General features: G+C 39.6%; 2 protein-coding genes across 4 annotated transcripts in view; one reads left to right on the forward strand and one right to left on the reverse strand.

Moving 5' to 3' along the window:
- Positions 1-4,457: 4,457 nt before the first annotated feature.
- LOC103715800 (heat shock protein 83) lies at positions 4,458-8,151 on the reverse strand. The gene is made up of 4 exons (XM_008803558.6): positions 7,753-8,151; positions 7,509-7,650; positions 6,323-6,603; positions 4,458-6,218 (listed from the first exon to the last, which is right to left on the reverse strand). Exons 1-4 carry the CDS (start codon positions 7,888-7,890, stop codon positions 4,668-4,670), a joined length of 2,112 nt encoding a protein of 703 aa, XP_008801780.3. The 5' UTR covers positions 7,891-8,151; the 3' UTR covers positions 4,458-4,667.
- Positions 8,152-10,606: 2,455 nt separating this feature from the next.
- Positions 10,607-17,808, forward strand: part of MDAR6 (monodehydroascorbate reductase 6) — a 44,373-nt gene continuing 37,171 nt past the window's right edge. For 2 of the 3 annotated variants that reach the window (XM_089925843.1, XM_088705658.2), the window contains exons 1-7: positions 10,705-10,841; positions 10,922-11,111; positions 11,203-11,302; positions 12,046-12,123; positions 12,394-12,465; positions 14,124-14,242; positions 15,793-15,877. In XM_089925843.1, the coding sequence (XP_089781969.1) occupies positions 10,832-10,841; positions 10,922-11,111; positions 11,203-11,302; positions 12,046-12,123; positions 12,394-12,465; positions 14,124-14,242; positions 15,793-15,877 (654 nt within the window). In that variant the 5' untranslated portion in view covers positions 10,705-10,831. Of the gene's footprint in view, positions 10,842-10,921; positions 11,112-11,202; positions 11,303-12,045; positions 12,124-12,393; positions 12,466-14,123; positions 14,243-15,792; positions 15,878-17,808 lie in introns of all 3 variants that reach the window. The other variant, XM_088705659.2, reaches the window with a different exon arrangement.

Below are 17,808 nucleotides of genomic sequence, written 5' to 3' on the forward strand. Positions count from 1 at the left end.
TGATAATGGTGATTTCGGAGGACAGCGGAAGGCCATGGCTATTAGTAGCAGTTATGCCAGCACAGAGTTCAGGAAGCGGAGGATATTGTGGGAGGAGGCATGCAAGTTGGTTGACTAGCGACAACCAGTGCCAGGTGATTTTAACTATATAGATGGCCCACAGGAAAAGATGGGGGGGGAAGGCTTTCTCCTACAAAAGGAAGGTGAGGAAATTTCAGGAGTTCATAACAGCAACGAATTGATTGATTTGGGCTTCACGGGGCCAAGCTTCACAGGAGACTTCGAGGGGAGGATTATCGACAGATGAATTGTCAATGCTTAGATCACTCCTAGCCATGCATGACTCTTTCCTTCATCAACAGGAGATCTTTTGGAGGCAGAAGTCAAGAGTACAGTGGATTCTTGAGGAGGATAGGAACACTAAATTTTTTCACCAGTCGACATTCATCAGGAGGCAGCGGAGTAGGATCAGAGCTATCAGCAAAGAGGATGGACATATCTCGAAGGATCCGAATACAAGATGCAGGGTGTTGGAGCAGTTCTTCAGGGCTAGATGGATCGAGCGGACGGAGAGTAGGATACCTGTTGATCTACCCATGCCATCAGAGGGAGTTTTAGATGAGGAGACCTCAGCATTGATTAGGCCCGTGTCGGGGAGGGAGATCCAGGAGGCGGTGTGGTCCTTGGCAGGGGACAAGGCACCCAGGCCGGATGGCTTTCCACAAGTATTCTTTTGCAGGTATTGGATAATAATTGGGCAAATGTGATTGAGGCCATCCAACAGTTTTCAGCATAACTGTGATGTCTTCGGAGTGGCAGAGTACTTTTGTTACCTTGATCCCCAAGCGTTAGGATGCTACCGAGTTGGGCAACTTTCGGCCGATCAGCCTGTGCACCACATTGTACAAGGCTACGGCGAAGATTTTGGCAACTAAACTAAGGGACATTTTATCCAGGATTATTAGTCCAGAGCAGTTATAGGGGGAGGAGTATATTAGACAATGTTCTAATTGCCCAGGAGTTTATGTTTGATCTCAATAGGACCCCGATGAGGAGATACCTTATGGGGGTCAAGCTTGATATGGAGAGGGCATACGACAGGATGTGTTGGGATTTTATTCGACTTTCTCTTCATAGCTTCGGCTTCCACGAGATTTGGATCAAATGGGTCATGGGATGTGTTGGGGGTCCTTCCTTTTCCATTTTGGTAAACGGTGCGCCCTCTCATTTCTTTGACTCATCTGTTGGGCTTCGCTAGGGGTGTCCTTTGTCCCCCTTGCTCTTTATTATTTGTGCAGATGCGTTATCTAGGCATGCCGTGGGCTCTCAGACTCTGGAGGTTTATAGGCTAGTGTAGGGGGCTATGTCGATCTCCCATTTGCTGATGATTGCTTGTTGCTATCTCGGGTGACTAGGCAGGCCGCCCATGTGATTAGGAGGATCTTTCAAGTCTACTGTGCTGCTCTAGCTAATAGGTCAACTTAGCCGAGTCTACAATCTTCTTCAGCCCGAAGACCAAGCCTCATGAGAAGGCCGAGATCATGGAGATTATGGGTGTAGGCAAGCAGGAGAGTCCTCTGGGATACTTAAGAGTTCCGATCCTGGGACAACATCTGCGTATAAGGGATTGCTCTTCTCTTGAACTTAGTATTAGATATAGGATTGAAGAGTGGCAGATGCATACACTATCCATAATGGGCAGGGTCACCCTGGCGCGGTCAGTGCTTAATTCCATTCCGATATATCTTCTGTCCAACTTCATTCTTCCCGTGGCATCGTTGAGGTCAGTTGAGCAGCTCATCAGAAATTTTATCTGAGGGAGGCATGGTGACAGAGGCAGTATCCATCTGGTGGTATGGGAGGTGGTTTGTCAGCCGGTCAGGTATGGTGGATTGGGAGTGCCATCACTAGTGGTGAGACGGGAGGCATCGGCGATGCGGCTCGCAGCCAGTTTCTTGTTGGAGCCCAATAGTATATGGTCCTCCTTGATGAGGGCCAAGTATGGCACCTTGTCGGCTGATGTCCGGGCAGGACGTCATCACTCCCCTATTTGGAGGGAAATTTGTGTTAGAGCTCCATTGGTGCTCTCGGCGATCTAATGGGCTATTGGGGACGGGACTTCTATTGATGTTCTTGAGGATAGCTGGGTGATTGAGTTATCGATCAGTAGATTACCGACGATGGTGGACTCGAGCAGGTTGGTGGGACACAGGATATGCGACTTGCTAGTTTTCGGTAAGGAAAGATGGAATGAGGGTATGATCCGGGAGGCTTTTGGGGAGCAATTGGTAGAGAGGATTTTGGCCTTACCGATTTCTTCACGGGTGGAGCTAGATAGATTGGTTTGGATGCCATCAGGCCGGTTGAGGGTACGTGCCAGAGATCTTTATGCTTGGACCAGCAGGGAGCCAGACAAGTAGATTGAGGGTGGATGGATCTGGAGGATGAAAGTGCATCCCCGAGTAGCATTTTTCCTTTGGAAGGTGGCTTGGGGCTGCCTACCGACTAGGAGTGTGTTTGCCAGGCGGGAGATGCGGATGACTTTGCTATGTGAGGTATGTCCGAACGCTGAGGAGATCATCAATCATGTACTTCTTCAGTTCCCTACAGCTATGTGGATCTGGAGATATTCACCTATGCCACTCTCTTTGCTGTGGGAGTTGGTGGAGGAGTTGCTTCGGTATCTGAGCGATTCCCTCTAAAGGCCTAGCATTGTAGAAACGGGGATCGTGGTTGCTTACTTGGCCTATCATATATGGCTGGACAGGAACAACCATCTGTTTGAGGGCAGGAGGTCGTCCCCACGGGTTGTGATGGACAGAGCCCTGCGGCGTACAACGAAGGTTACTATGTTGGCCACATTGATCTTACTTGGGAGGGCCAAGGATATCTGGGGTACCTGTACCGCTGTCTCAGCATCCAGGTTTATTTATTTCTCTTGGGTACCCCCACCTTCTGGTTATCTTAAGGTAAATTTTGATAAAGGCATGGCGGGAGATGGTGCCTCTGAAGGTGTAGGTGATGTGATCAGGGACGATAGTGGTAGATTTATTGCAGCCGGATGGGGGAGCACACCAAGTCTGACCACAGTGGGAGCGGAGCTACGGGCATCCTCGAAGGATATTTTGTATGCGAGACGGGTGTTGGAGGCTGACAGCCTATTTCTCGAGTGTAATTCCTCCACAGTGATTGACTGGATCCGGAGAGCAGACAGGTATGGGGATAGTCACCTATTGATACAGGACACCCATAGGTTGGTGCGGGAGCTGACCTCTTGTTAAATAGCTCATGTGTATCGGGAGGCGAACAGTGCAGCAAACTGGTCGCCACTTATATTGTCCGGCATTCCAGAGAGGTCATTTGGACAAGTTTAGCATACATTTCATACTCGTTGTACTGTTTATTTTCACTTGACCCGGAGGATTGTATTCACGCTAGAGTTATATGAAATAAAATGCCGATTTGACCAAAAAAAAAAAAAAAAAAAAACAGCTCCGTGCACCAATTCATTCCCCAGAAAAATCACAGACGACTGAATTCTCGATCTAAAACTTATCCATAAATTTCGGTACACAGGAAAAATCACAGCAACACTGGATGTCAACCAAATTCTGATGCTACAACTGAAGGGTTCAACCAATTCACCAAATCTTACCCACCGGATGATGGACTCACCTTTAAGACCACGGCTGTCAAACATCTGATGATAGCAGTTATCTTCAGATCTGATATTGAGAATTGTAATTAAGATTCACCTGTTAAACCAACAAAAGAGAACCAAACAAATAACTTAAAAGTAGATGCACAAGCTTACAGCATTAGTTTTATTGCAAGTTTGACTCAAAATTATGACAATTATGAATTAGATTGTGGTTTGATTATAATTACCCTGACATAAAGTATCAGCTTTGCCCAACATTATAATATTCACTTTCTGCTGCCTTGAGGTCCTACATACATACAAACGGTTTAAGAGTACGGCATGATGTTTTAACTATAGAGAATGCCAATGAATGGGTCGATCCACACGCTATGCATGGACTGAGTAACTACTTTGCTCGAGAAACAACTCCTGCAACTTGATAACTTCAAATCTCTAAATGAATTATCCAGAGCTGTCATCCAAGTGATTTAAATTTAATGCTATGAAAAGAGTGTCAAATAATATCAGGCACGGATGCAGAATTCTTCGACCACTGGGTGGAAGAAGGAGGAGGAACCCCAAATGCATCATTGCGAGAAATTACAACTATTACTTGCCAGATGCACAACCCTCCACAGTACGTTTTCCATCTTTTGTTTTTCTTCTCTTTGATCCACTTAAAGCCTGCAGATTAATTGTTCAGAGAAACCTGTTCTACAGCATTCCAACACATTGCAGCTACTCGCAGAAACAACAAAAATAGTAAAATTGAAAAGCTTCGAGCATGAGAAGTTAAGAGGAATCCAGAAGCATATTACAGAAAAATATGATCATTACCTCATCGGTCCAAATGCACAACGCAACCAAAACTTACATCAGCAGCGCACATTCTAAGAAACAACAAAGAAGAGAAGGGAAAGAAAACACAGAGGGGACGACTCAGATAACACCTAATTTAACCTGATTCAGATCCTTCACCTAAAGACACATTATCAAACATCTGTGGTATGAAAACCTCAAATTCCTAATCGACCTCTTCCATCTTGCTCTCCTCGTTGCCATCCTCCTCCAGATCAGGCAAATCGGTATCGCCGTCGCCGGCCGCTTCATCTTCATCAATGCTCAAGCCCAGCTTCAACATTCGGTGAATCCTCCCAGCAAAGGTGTTGGGATCCTCCAAACTGAACCCAGATGTCAGGAGGGCAGTCTCAAACAGAAGCAGCACCAGGTCCTTCACCGACTTGTCGTTCTTGTCAGCTTCTGCCCTCTTCCTCAGCTCCTCCATGATTCCATTCTCCGGGTTGATCTCCATTGTCTTCTTGCTCGACATGTATGAGCTCATGCCATTGTCCCTCAAGGCCTGAGCCTTCATAATCCTCTCCATGTTGGCGGTCCATCCATACTCACCAGTAACCAAGCAGCAAGGGGAATCTACAATTCTATCCGACACCACCACCTTCTCAACCTTGTCGCCCAAAATGTCCTTCATGACCTTGCAAAGGCTCTCGAAAGCAGCCTTTTTTTCCTCCTTTTTCTTCTTCTCATCCTCACTCTCCTCAAGCTTGAGACCTTCCTTTGTTGCTGAGACAAGCTTCTTGCCATCATATTCCTTGAGCTGCCCAACTGCATACTCATCAATGGCATCCACCATGAACAGGACTTCATAGCCCTTCTTCTTGAGCTTCTCCAAGAAGGGAGAGTTCTCGACAGCCTTCTTGCTTTCACCGGTAATGTAGTAGATGTCCTTCTGCCCCTCCTTCATCCTGGTCACATAGTCTTTCAAGCTGGTCATCTCATCACCACTCTTTGTGGAGTGGAAGCGGAGGAGATCTGCCAGCTTAGCCCTGTTCTGGCTGTCCTCATGGATACCCAGCTTCAGGTTCTTTGAGAAGGCCTCATAGAACTTGTTGTAGTCTTCCTTATTCTCAGCAATCTCGGTGAAGAGTTCAATGCACTTCTTCACCAGGTTCTTCCGGATAACCTTCAGAATCTTGTTCTGCTGAAGCATTTCACGGGAGATGTTGAGAGGGAGATCATCTGAATCCACGACACCTTTCACAAATCCAAGATACTCTGGGATGAGCTCCTCACAATTGTCCATGATGAATACCCTCCGGACGTAGAGCTTGATGTTGTTCATCTTCTTCCTCGTGTCGAAAAGGTCAAAAGGAGCCCTCCTCGGCACGAAGAGGATAGCCTTGAACTCAAGTTGCCCCTCAACCGAGAAGTGCTTGACGGCGAGGTGGTCCTCCCAGTCATTAGTCAAGCTCTTGTAGAAGGAGGCATATTCCTCCTTGGTGATCTCCTCAGGCTTGCGTAGCCAGATGGGCTTCTGCTTGTTGACAAGGGACCACTCATGTGAGACCTCCTTCACTTTCTTCTTCTTAGATTTGGTCTCCTTTTCCTCATCAACCTCTTCAACATCACCTTCCTGTTCCTTCTTGGTTTCCTCATCCTCATCATCGCTAATCTCCTTCTCCGTCGTCTTCTCCGTCCAGAGGTAGATAGGGTAGCTAATGAACTCAGAGTGCTTCTTAACCAGATCCTTAAGCCTCCTCTCTTCCAAGTATTCAAGCTGCAGGGAAATTTATCATTATCATTAAATAATGATGATCACCAAAATATAGATAAAGAAGGGTCGATACATGGAGATAAGAAAGAAAGGGACTTGTCTTTTACCTGGTCTTCCTTGAGGTAGAGGGTGATCTTGGTTCCCCTGCCAAGCTGCTCGCCACTCACATCCCTGGTGACAGTGAAGGAACCACCAGCCTGAGACTCCCAAATGTACTGCTCATCATCGTTGTGCTTGGTTGTGACAACAACCTTCTCAGCAACCAAGTAAGCAGAGTAGAACCCAACACCAAATTGACCAATCATGCTCACATCAGCACCAGCTTGTAATGCTTCCATGAACTCCTTGGTTCCGGACCTTGCAATGGTGCCCAAATTGTTCACAAGGTCTAGCACCAGACAAACCCAAAAGTGAGAAGGTTGATGATACCATCAATCAATCCACAAGCCATTTATCCAATTAGCATATCATAATCAGAGCAAAGTACAACAGCATCCCATAAAATTCAGTAAACTATTTTTCTGCTGCATGTATTATTCAACGATATAATGCACTTTAATGTCAATTAATATAGCTTCTCTTGGTTACGGAATCCATCAGAGTAACACACCAGACTAAATGGAAAATGGTAGAACAATGCATGCAAAACTCATTATTTTCATATGCTTCTTGGTTTGCTCTGTTTTACATAACATGAAAGACATTTTCGAAAACCAGCTAAACAACAACTCAATTTCACCACTCTCACAAGTTTAGAATGACTTGGCTAGAAAAATCTGGAGGCACAACCTTATGATTCAATCAATTGTATAATGCTGAGAATTTATCAAAAACCCCAAAAATAAGAATAATTTTCAAAAAGCTTAAGCGTTAATTCCCGATCCATCGATATACGCACATATCAAATCATGAGAAAGAAAAAGGGAAAAAAAAAAAGAAGAAAAGAAGAAGAAAAAGCAAACCGCACAAGAGGAACAGCAATAACAAACAATTCCAACAAGAAGTCCATTTATAATTAACTGGCACAATTCATGAGTGTTACATCAAAAATCCATTTACATTCCTAAAACAATAATTACAAAACTTATCAATCATATAAGTCAGGATTAATTTGATTTCACAAGCATAATTCAGCTAATCCTTCGTATGGAAAGTTATAAGTACACATCATACATGAACCCAAAGGAAACAACCAGATTGGAACCCAGAAAATACCACAGAAATCGTAAATTCAACCAAAATAAGCGCATTAAAAAGAACAGAACATAGGGTGTAGAGCTGACAGCATCTTACCGGCTTTGGTCATGCCGACCCCACTGTCGATGATGGAGAGCGTCTTGTTGGCCTTATCCGGCACCAGCCGGATGAACAGCTCCGGCTGGGCGTCCAGCTTGCTCTTGTCCGTCAGGCTCTCATACCGAATCTTGTCCAACGCCTACAAAACCCCAACGAATCCACAACCCCAAAATCCAGTCAGAATCATAAAACAAAGAAAAGAATTCAGCAAATATTGTAGAATTGGAGAAAGCAATCATACATCAGAGGAGTTGCTGATGAGTTCTCGGAGGAAGATCTCCTTGTTGGAGTAGAAGGTGTTGATGATGAGGCTCAGAAGCTGGTTGATCTCCGCCTGGAAGGCGAAGGTCTCGGCCTCTCCCATCTGCACATCCGCCATTGCCAGCTCCCAAAAGAACAAGGAGGAGAGAGAGAATTGAGAGCAACGAGCTTTGGAGAAGGAGATTTTTTTTCTCTCTTGCGACCACTACGCGAGGAGAAGGGCGAGCGATAGGAGAATTTATAGAACTGGTGGTTGGGGTTCTAGGTTCTTCTTTCCCCCGTTACCATTTGCGCGCTCAACCGATTCTAGAGGCTTCTCCAACTTTTCTTTTCCTTGAAATTTTAAACTGGTTCTCATTTCTGGATTCGAGAAGCTTCTTCTTTCTGTTTTTTTTTCGGTTTTTTTTTGTAAGGTTGGTTGGGCTAGGATAGTATTGGGCTGAAATTGGCTTGGGCTGAAATAGTGAGGCTGGCCTTCTTCAACCAGCTTTTATCTTCCCCTATTATATATTTTTACAACAATTCTTAATATTATTTAGTAAAAAAAAATTTTCAATATCATGGTACACCATAACGTACCGAGCTAGATTCCGATATATAGTATGGAGAGTGTATATATATTTGGTATGAAGCCTGATATCAAGACGACGTATCTTACTCTATATACTTTCATTTTTACGAGGAAAAATACTGGAGGCTAATTACAAATTAATCATATAAACTCATACAAGGTTGATGAACATTTAGACTAATTAATAAATGATCGCTGAAGTAGCCTCTCTATGCAAATGAGAAGTCTCCTGCGAGACTATTATGAGAAACTTCGTCACAAAGTTACTTATCCAACAAGGATGGGGAATATCTACAGAGCTTTCCACCCAAGATATAATTAATATAATCATGTTGAATGCTATAACATTCTATCAACTTTCCTTGGTAGAGATATACATGAGGTGCTTTCTATATTTTTAATTTAATATTTCCTTAATAAAATGCCAGAAAAATCGAAAGCTCTAGAACATATCTAATTTTTTAATAAACACTAAGAATAAAATATGTTTCTATCATATAGATACATAATATCTTTTCTTAGTGTGCATATAATGGATACATTATGCGTTACGATTACCAAAAGACAAGAAGAACCTAATGGCTTAGGCTGTCATAAGTTGAACAAGCCCTACTATCCCTGGCTTGTGCTTCATCAAGGTCAAGATCAAGATTATTACCTGTACCATACTTATTTCCATAAGGTATTGGCTTTGTCTATCTAATAAGCTAGAGTAATTAATTAAAAATTAAAAAATGTAAGTGATGGCCACAAAGAGTTATTCATTAGAATATGGATCGGACTTTTGTATCTGCCTTATGATTGGGACATCAAGTTCACAATGCTCAAAAAGAAAGGTTACAATTGGATAGAAGCTGTTTAGATTTGGTCAAAATCAATCTATATGCTACTAGATTTGTCCTCTTGCCGGAGATGGCCATGAACTCGGCGATCACCAGTATGTGAGATCATTTGTTGATGTTATTTTAGGTCAAGAAGGAGAGTCATCTGGGATTGCTAGACTCTGGAGTTCCGGAGCAACATGAATCAGAAAGAGGAGGCTGCTACCTTTGGCATTAATCGAGTAAAAAATAAATTTAATTTAGAAACTAAAGATGTGAACTTTGAAGACGAGGGCTATTACAAATTCAGGACTTATGAGCGGAGCATATACAACTAAAATAAAACGATGACGTATTGTCGAGAAGACATAAAAATCTAATGAATGAATATGGGCAATTGCATGAGTTTTATGACACGACAACTTTTAAAAGGTTCAATCCAAGCATTCCTTTGAATTCTTTAGCATCATTTTCACTTCATTGAAGCCGTTGAGGTTATCTAGCCGCAAGATATTTAGCAATCAACACTGAATTTTATCATCTAAGCCTTGAAATAGATTGGTCAAAACATTTTTTTTTTTTGCGAAAAGATTTTGCAGTCTAATCTAAATATTCGTTCAATATTTTGTTAGCATAATCTTCTCTTTCATTGAAGCCATTGAGGTCATGTAGTCGGAAGATAATGCATGGCCTTGTTCGTGGTGGATCTATAAGCAAAACGATGTTAAACGACACCAAAATCTAGACTTAGCATGAGCAATAAGAGTGAAGAGTCAATCCAAACATGATATACCGGACGCGTCTCATTTATTGTTTTGTGCTTGGCGGTGAAATTTGAACGTGCCAAATCGAGTTAAAAAGTTTAGACCCGAACTTCAGCGTTGCTGGGGTAGCGGTTGGAGAGTCGGCTACAACATTAAGTTTGTGGCGGTTGAAGGCCGCCGTATCTTCAGCATTACTGTTATTGGAGCAGAGCTAAGAACTGCATGAAAGAGTATTACCTATGCGAGGTTTATTTTGGATGCGGACTGCATTCATCTTGAAAGAGATTTGACTACGATGATCGAGTAGATTCGAGATCAGCACAACGATGTTGACGGACAATTACTGCTTTGCGATATATACAGGCTATCAAGAGGATGTAGCTCCTTTCGAACCATGTATATTTATCGGAAGGCGAACAATGCTGCTAACTAGATCGTTTTCTTTGCGGCTCATTATTCTGGAGAATCTTTTTGGGAGGAACCAAGCATTTGTTTTTTCTTTTTTCCGCCAACTTTTTTTTTTTTTTGATTTTGTTGGTTATACTCGTGTGATGGCGCCCATGTTATAAAAAAAAAAAAAAAAAAAAAAAAACTTCAGTCGGTGCAACATGAGGCAGACCCGGACCAGACCTAACCCACTTGCAACCATTTTGTTAACCCAACATTTTTAATTCGATTGCTCGCCTGCTGGCGTCGTCATCCTGTCTCTCCCTTCCCCCCGCCAGCCCCATCTGCGCCATCTTCTGACCTTTGGCTCCTGCAAAAGCCAGCGACCACCAAAGCCTCTGAATTCGAATCAAAAGTAAACTAAAAGACAATTAAAAATATATCAACCAGCCGAAGAATTAAAGAATTATATAGAACGAGATCGAAGAAATAGAGCGATCGATCGCTATTTCTCGAATGTCTTCAGGTCCACTCCACTCTCCTCTCTAAATCCACCGATCTCTGATTCTCTAAATCGTAGTCCTAATCTTCGTTCCCTTCTCCTAGAGGCAGTTCTCCGGCGAATGGCGGCCTCCCTCTCTCCTTCCTCCTGGGCCGTGAGGCAGGGGAACTCTTTCCTGTGCCCATCCAATCCCTCATCTTTAAAACGGATCCCCCGCTGCCCTCCTTCAATCGGCACTTTCCGTAGATCGCTTGTGGTCGCGGCGTCTTCGACTTTTGCCAATCAGAATCGCGAGTGAGTTATTGATTGGAAGCTTTTGATGTTTTGAGTTTGATCGTGAAAGAAAAGGATCACGTTTGATCGGTCGGAAGTTGGAATCTTTCAGGTTTGTGATAGTTGGAGGAGGGAATGCGGCGGGCTATGCGGCTCGGACTTTCGTCGAACATGGGATGGCCGATGATCGGCTCTGCATAGTTTCCAAAGAGGTAGCTCTGTGTTTCCATTTGCGCTTCTTTCCTTTTTGGAGATCTTTGTGCTAAGATTTTTTTTCTGCTTTTTATTAGCTTATTAAATATAACACTTGGATTACTGCGGGGATGCAGGAAAATGTAAAATTTTGGTGCATATATATATATATATATATATATATATATACACACATAATATATATATATATATATATATATATATATATATATATACACATAATATATATATATATATATATATACACATAATATATATATATATATATACACATAATATATATATATATATATACACATAATATATATATATATATACACATAATATATATATATATATATACACATAATATATATATATATATATATATATATATATATATATATATATATATATATATATATATATATATATATATTATGCCGGAAAAAAAAAACAAAAAGATGGTCCTATATCCGTTATTTTGTTTTGAAATGTAAATTATTTTATATACGGCCGAATGGGCTTGTTTTCTGCTAAATTTCTATTTGCATACAAATCAAGTAATCCAACTCTGTTTGATAGAGCTGGGTTTAATTTTAGAAGAAGCTATCCTTTTCTGATTTTAGATGATCTAATAATGTTTATCAATAGTTATGTGGGTTATTCGGAATCTCCTCTCAATCAGTCGATTTCAATCTTCTGTTGTAACTCATCAAAGTATCTGTTATAATTGTGTATTATAACATTTGCGGTCATGCAGGCCGTTGCACCATATGAACGCCCAGCATTGACAAAAGGTTACTTATTTCCTCCAGATAAGAAGCCAGCACGCCTACCTGTAAGAACTGGCTAACTCTTGGTAGTGGTAGAACTTTTTTATTGTAGCATGTGCATAGAGGAAATTGTGAGCCTATAGAGGTAACTGATTTGTTATTGCTGTGACATAAGTGACAGCCAAGATAATATCACTTTATAGCAGTCTATGTGGTGTTCAGTATTGGGTGAAACAGATAAATTTGTGTTCTGATGAAGTTATAGGATCTTATGTTAATCATCTTGTCTTAATCTAATGCCGCTTGTCAAAATTTCCAAATTCTTGTTCTATTAGGGTTTTCATACTTGCGTTGGTTCTGGTGGCGAAAGACAAACCCCTGAGTGGTACAAGGAGCATGGCATAGAGGTATATGGAATGATCTTATTCTGCTTTCTTTGATCTTTTGATTTTAATCAGTTTGAATTATTTGTTAGCCATGCTATTAGAGTATGAATATGCTTTAATATATGAATAGAGATTACCTATGGATGCTATTTAGAGTCAGAATAAACACATCCTCTTTGAGAACATTGGGATCACTAATATTCAGCTATAACACTGGCAGCTTTGAAGACAAGGAACATTCCCAACATAGTCTACTGCAATTCATCTGTTTTTCTTAAATGAATTGTCGATGCCTCTTTTCATTCATTTAGCATGACTTTCTTTTTTTCTTTTCTTTCCTTTTGGAGAAAAACATGACTAGGCTTTTTGACATGGAATTTCTAGGGTGAATTCACAGAAATGTCAAATCTTCAATATAATGGAGGAAGAATGAATAATTCAATGTAGAAAAGAGGAGGGAGTTAAGATTTGTTGGCTGCCACAAAAACAAAAGATGTTATCATTCTTCAACAATTTAATTCATCTCCAATGCTGTACCATTGGAGGGTTGAGCTGCCTTATGTCGAGATAATTTATTTTTCTCTTTTAATATGGAATATGGTGTTCCTAGAGTTGCTGGACAAGTCATTCGGGAAGTTCCCTAGGAGACCTGACGCAGAAATTTTGAGGGAAAGGCCAGCTTGAAGATCCCTAGCGATAAGGATTCCCACCTTTCTCTGTTTAGTAGTCATCAGACTTACAGGTGGTGGAGGCAAGCTTAGTACTTTGTGAAGTAGTAGCTAGACTTGTAGATGGCTCAGCTACATCATGGAGTGGGGCTTCTTATAAAGTGGCTCATGTTGAGGAAGAGATAACATCAGCATGAGATTTAGGAGGGGATATTTAAGTAACTAGTTTTATATTGTTATAAGGAGTTTGTGGATATTCTGTTTGCCCACACACTATATAAAAGCATCACATGGGGGTTCTAGTATACTCGAAGTTTATGTTGTATATGCTGAGTATATTTGTTTTCTATGTGGATAGAGCCATAATGGGAACCAACTCAAACATCAGAGGACAAGGTAAGGGTCCCAGATCTTGATCTCCAAGTGATTCAGGTCTGTTTGTAGAAAGATTGAACCTAAACTGTATTATCCTGTGTCATTCCCAATATGGTGCAGAAAGTTGATAGACTGTTGAGTCAAAACAAAAACCTCAATCAAATTACTTGATCCACAGTGTAATACAAATGGGTTAGATATTGTTCCTAATTCTAGAACAAAAACTAATTGTTCAGTTCTTGCTGATGTCCGATTGTGCCACTCCAGTTCATTTGCACTGTAATGTCTGGAAGTTGGGGCCCATCATGGATTGTTGAATTTACTGCATTCACCCTTATAGTGCTCCTCTAGTTGCATATGTAATGTATTAACTCACCTGGAAATGCACGAATATATGTTTTTTATTATAATATATCTGTGAACAAGAAATAAGTAAGTCTATAATAGATCTGAGGGTCTATAAAATTTGTTTCATATGCATGAGTTTTTGTGCATATGTATGCACTTGCATTTACATGGACTGATTCCATGGTGGCTTACAAGTATGTGATTAAGCTTTTATCATTGTGTTCTCCTTGTTTCTTGGAATGCTCCAGAGTAGACAGGCCATAATTCAATCTTGTCTATCTTTTCAAGGTGCTATATCAAGATCCAGCGGTGGACTTTGATGTCAAGAAACAAACTTTGACCACATCATCGGGGAAACTTTTGAAGTATGGATCCCTTATAATTTCCACAGGTTGTGCAGCAGTAAGGTATTGTAACAGCTTTTGGTTTATTCCTTTTTCATTTTCTTCCTAAGTCCATGGTTTTCCATGGAAAGTTTATTTATTTAGTGAAATGTATATCTAGTTTCATTCGTTAGTAATTTGATTTTATGCATAATAGAAAGATATCCAACTTAAATTTGAGTAGAAAAGAAAAATTTCAAGATTCTCTATATAATTAATGGGACAGAATATTAAATATTTTGACATGTTTTTATTTTATCTTTCTTGTATGATTCTCTCCTAAATTATCAGGAGCCATGACTTTAGTATCCAAAAGGCTTTAGCTTTCATGCTGATTTTGTTGAAATAGATGCTTGAATTTTGTAGGTCTCTAGCCAATGAAGTACTAGTGGCTGAATTTTAGTGTATGCTTATTTCAGTGGCATGACCGAGTTTCCTTTTATGCACTCTTCCATCTTTGCATCTAAAAGTACTCTTTAATTTTGAAGTTGCCTTGTTGTTTAATCTAGTCCTTCCCCACAATCTTGTGATTTTACTTCACTGACCTGTCTACTTTGACCAAGGCCAGTATTTCCTATATTAAATTTTTAATCAGTAATCGTCATCCTATCTCATAGAGTCAACTTTATGGATCAAGATATAATTGATGAAATCTTGAGAATGTTGTATAATCAGCTCTTAACTTGATGAGAAACCTTTTGGAATTGGTACTAGTGCGTGTCCAAGGTAATTTTGAGCCAGAGAGGAGCCTGAAATGAACCTGGATGTTATAGTTGTTGGGAAAGAATACTGTGCTGGCCTAAAAGAGTCTAAAGAAAGCCTTGGTATAGGGGTCTCTTTTAATCTTTTGAGGACCAAAAATTATGCAAATGATCTAGATTGAAATTTGAAACCTGATTTTCAATTTCTGACATTAGATACAAATAAATAAATTATCAGTTGGCCTTTTAAATTTGTTTCATGCCTGCAGGCACCTTGTGCTTTAACAGTGTGATAATTATTTCCAGATGTACATTTTAACTAAGATTCCTTTCTATGAACTACAGTTTACCTTATATGAAATACATATACAATTCAATTTTTTTCTCATAAGGTCCTAAACTACAGTTTGAATGTGAAACAAAAAATGTTTTGGTCAGATCAGGCTTCTCTCACCTCTAATTAAACTGATAGTTTATATAGAGTTGTTCAAATAAGATGTGTAGTTCAAGATATTTAAACCAAAAAATTGCTTCTCTTGCAAAACTGCAAGAAAACTTTCAGTCCTCTTGCTTTAGGAAAGAGCTTTCAGAGATGTCGTATCTGCAAATGGTTGATCATCTTTGCTTTTTGATGTCTGTGGATACTTAATGCTTTCTCATGCAAAAATCATCACCTAGAGATAATCTGTACCAACATCTTATTGATTATGTTTAAATGAAACTAGTTGCATTCATATTTCATACTTTTTGTGCTGTGTATGGGTGACCAATGATATTCTGAAAGATCAACAAATTTAATATTATGCCTTTCTTTTTAATAATACTTGTTTTCAGAATTCATACTTTTAGGTAGTTGGTGTTCTTTGATTTCAGATTTCCAGAGAAGATTGGAGGAGGTTTACCAGGAGTTCATTATATACGTGATGTTGCTGATGCTGATAGTCTAGTGTCTTCCCTGGTATTTGCTGCCGCTTCTGCAAATAATTTTAGTGTTACTGGATCTCTTGAATATATTTCAATGATGAGATTCCTGAATTTGTCTTTTAAAAGTTTTGATCATCTATTAAGGCATGTTTTATTGTGCATCTCATTTGGTGCTAATATGTTTTTTGTCCCTTTTGCCTTGCGACTATTTGGATCCCCTTATGATTGATCTGGTAGTTCTTATATATAACATTGAGAATCATTGGCTGGTTATAATTTATGTGAAGTAACAGCCACATCCTTTGTCGTATGTATGTAGATGCAAACTAGGATGACTTCATCTTATGTGAAACTTATAATATGTTCAGTACAGAAAAGGGCTTGCTTAATCTTTGTTACTGGCAGAAAAAGAACATTATGTATGAGGATCATGTTAACACTATTGTTTGCTTATATATTTGAGGTTCCAATTAAGTAGACAATATGGTATATTTGTTTCTTGCCCTTCAGTTTCTTGAAAATGAGATGTTTGTTGCACAAACAGCTACATAATTCATCTGTACATGTTTCAGTACCTCTTGCGGTAGAAATTGACTAATTGCTGTTGTTTTCTACCACCTTTTCAAAATATGTGTCATTGGTGTAATTTATAGGGGAATTTTGTTATGTTATAAGTATATCAATTTTTCTGCTCTTCAGAATGTGATGGGTCTAGAGATTCATATCCGTATCGCCAATTTTTCTTATGGATTAGAATTTTATGGCTTTCAATTCTGGTATATCCTCATTGATGGTTAAGAATCTCTTTGTTGAAGAGTGGTCATTGGGAAATTTGATTACTCTTGTCGTGCATGGAAATTGAGGCAAGTTGCTTCCAAATATGCCAACTCTAGCAGACTTGGTGTTGCCTGAAAAGTTTAAGTATGCATGTCCTATCAAAATTCAATCCATGAAGTTCCTCCCTATAAAGGAGCATTTAGTCAGGGCTTACAACTTTTTAATGCTCGTATTTGATAGTCTGGACTTTGGGAAAATCATATGTGGCTGTTAATTGATTAGTCTGAAATTGTTTAGTAGCTTCATATTTCCTTTTCAGGATAGCATCAGACATCTCATATTAGTTCACCTGAGAACATCCTTTCTAGTTGAAAGATCTTTGAACAGGTTGATGACCTCCCATTTAGTTAGATTCCGATACTTTACAAGACTTCAAAGGTAGGTCATTCAGTTTGAGAGCAGTCTCCATTCAAGGCTTTATTAGCTGTATAGACTTTGTTATTGCTGAAATCCTCATTTAGTCACAAATATGAAATAAGATCTTGAACCATTAATCTACTCAAAAGCTTCCACGATATAAAAGCTTCATCTTCAATGACCTAAACTTCTTTTTTCTCCCCATATATGCATGGCATAATTCAACTACCATTTTAGATACATGAATGTTTTTATAGTAAGTGGACCTGGCACTTTTCTCTCTGAACTAGTGTTGCATGGATATGGATACACTTGGATGTCTGTCCAAGTGTCTGACTTTGCAAGAGAAAGTAGTAGAGATATAGGGACATGTTGAGAAAATAATTTCAACTACAAAATATGTTTAAATATTATAAAGGGATACATTGAAAAAATAATTTCAACTACAAAATATATTTAAATATTATATAAAATAAAAATTAAAGATATTATTTGTTAAGATATCCCAATATGCATATTTCTTTTCCAAACTTTCCAATTATTTAAGGATTTTAGATAAATGACTTTATACTTGGATCAAACTCATTGTGGAAGGTTCAAACTCTCTACCAATTTCTACAGCTATAGTCGAAAAAAAAAGATAAGTATCCATGGTCTGATGTGTATCACTTTGATACATATATTACATGGATTTTGGGATCTGAACGTGAGAGTCTAGGTATCATAGCTTGAGCTAGGTTAAGTCTTTGTCAATAAAGTGAACATGATCGA

The sequence above is a fragment of the Phoenix dactylifera genome, chromosome 10, assembly GCF_051530095.1.
Source record: "Phoenix dactylifera cultivar Ajwa chromosome 10, Ajwa_hap1_PhDact_Kaust_v1.1, whole genome shotgun sequence".
NCBI classification, from domain to species: domain Eukaryota; kingdom Viridiplantae; phylum Streptophyta; class Magnoliopsida; order Arecales; family Arecaceae; genus Phoenix; species Phoenix dactylifera.

Coding starts and splice junctions, on each gene's coding strand:
- LOC103715800 (XM_008803558.6), bottom strand. CDS start 7,890: ATGGCGGATGTGCAGATGGGAGAGGCCGAGACCTTCGCCTTCCAGGCG. Junction 6,604..7,508: donor GGTCGGCATGACCAAAGCCG/GTAAGATGCTGT, acceptor GTCTGGTGCTAG/ACCTTGTGAACAATTTGGGC. Junction 6,219..6,322: donor TCTACCTCAAGGAAGACCAG/GTAAAAGACAAG, acceptor ATTTCCCTGCAG/CTTGAATACTTGGAAGAGAG.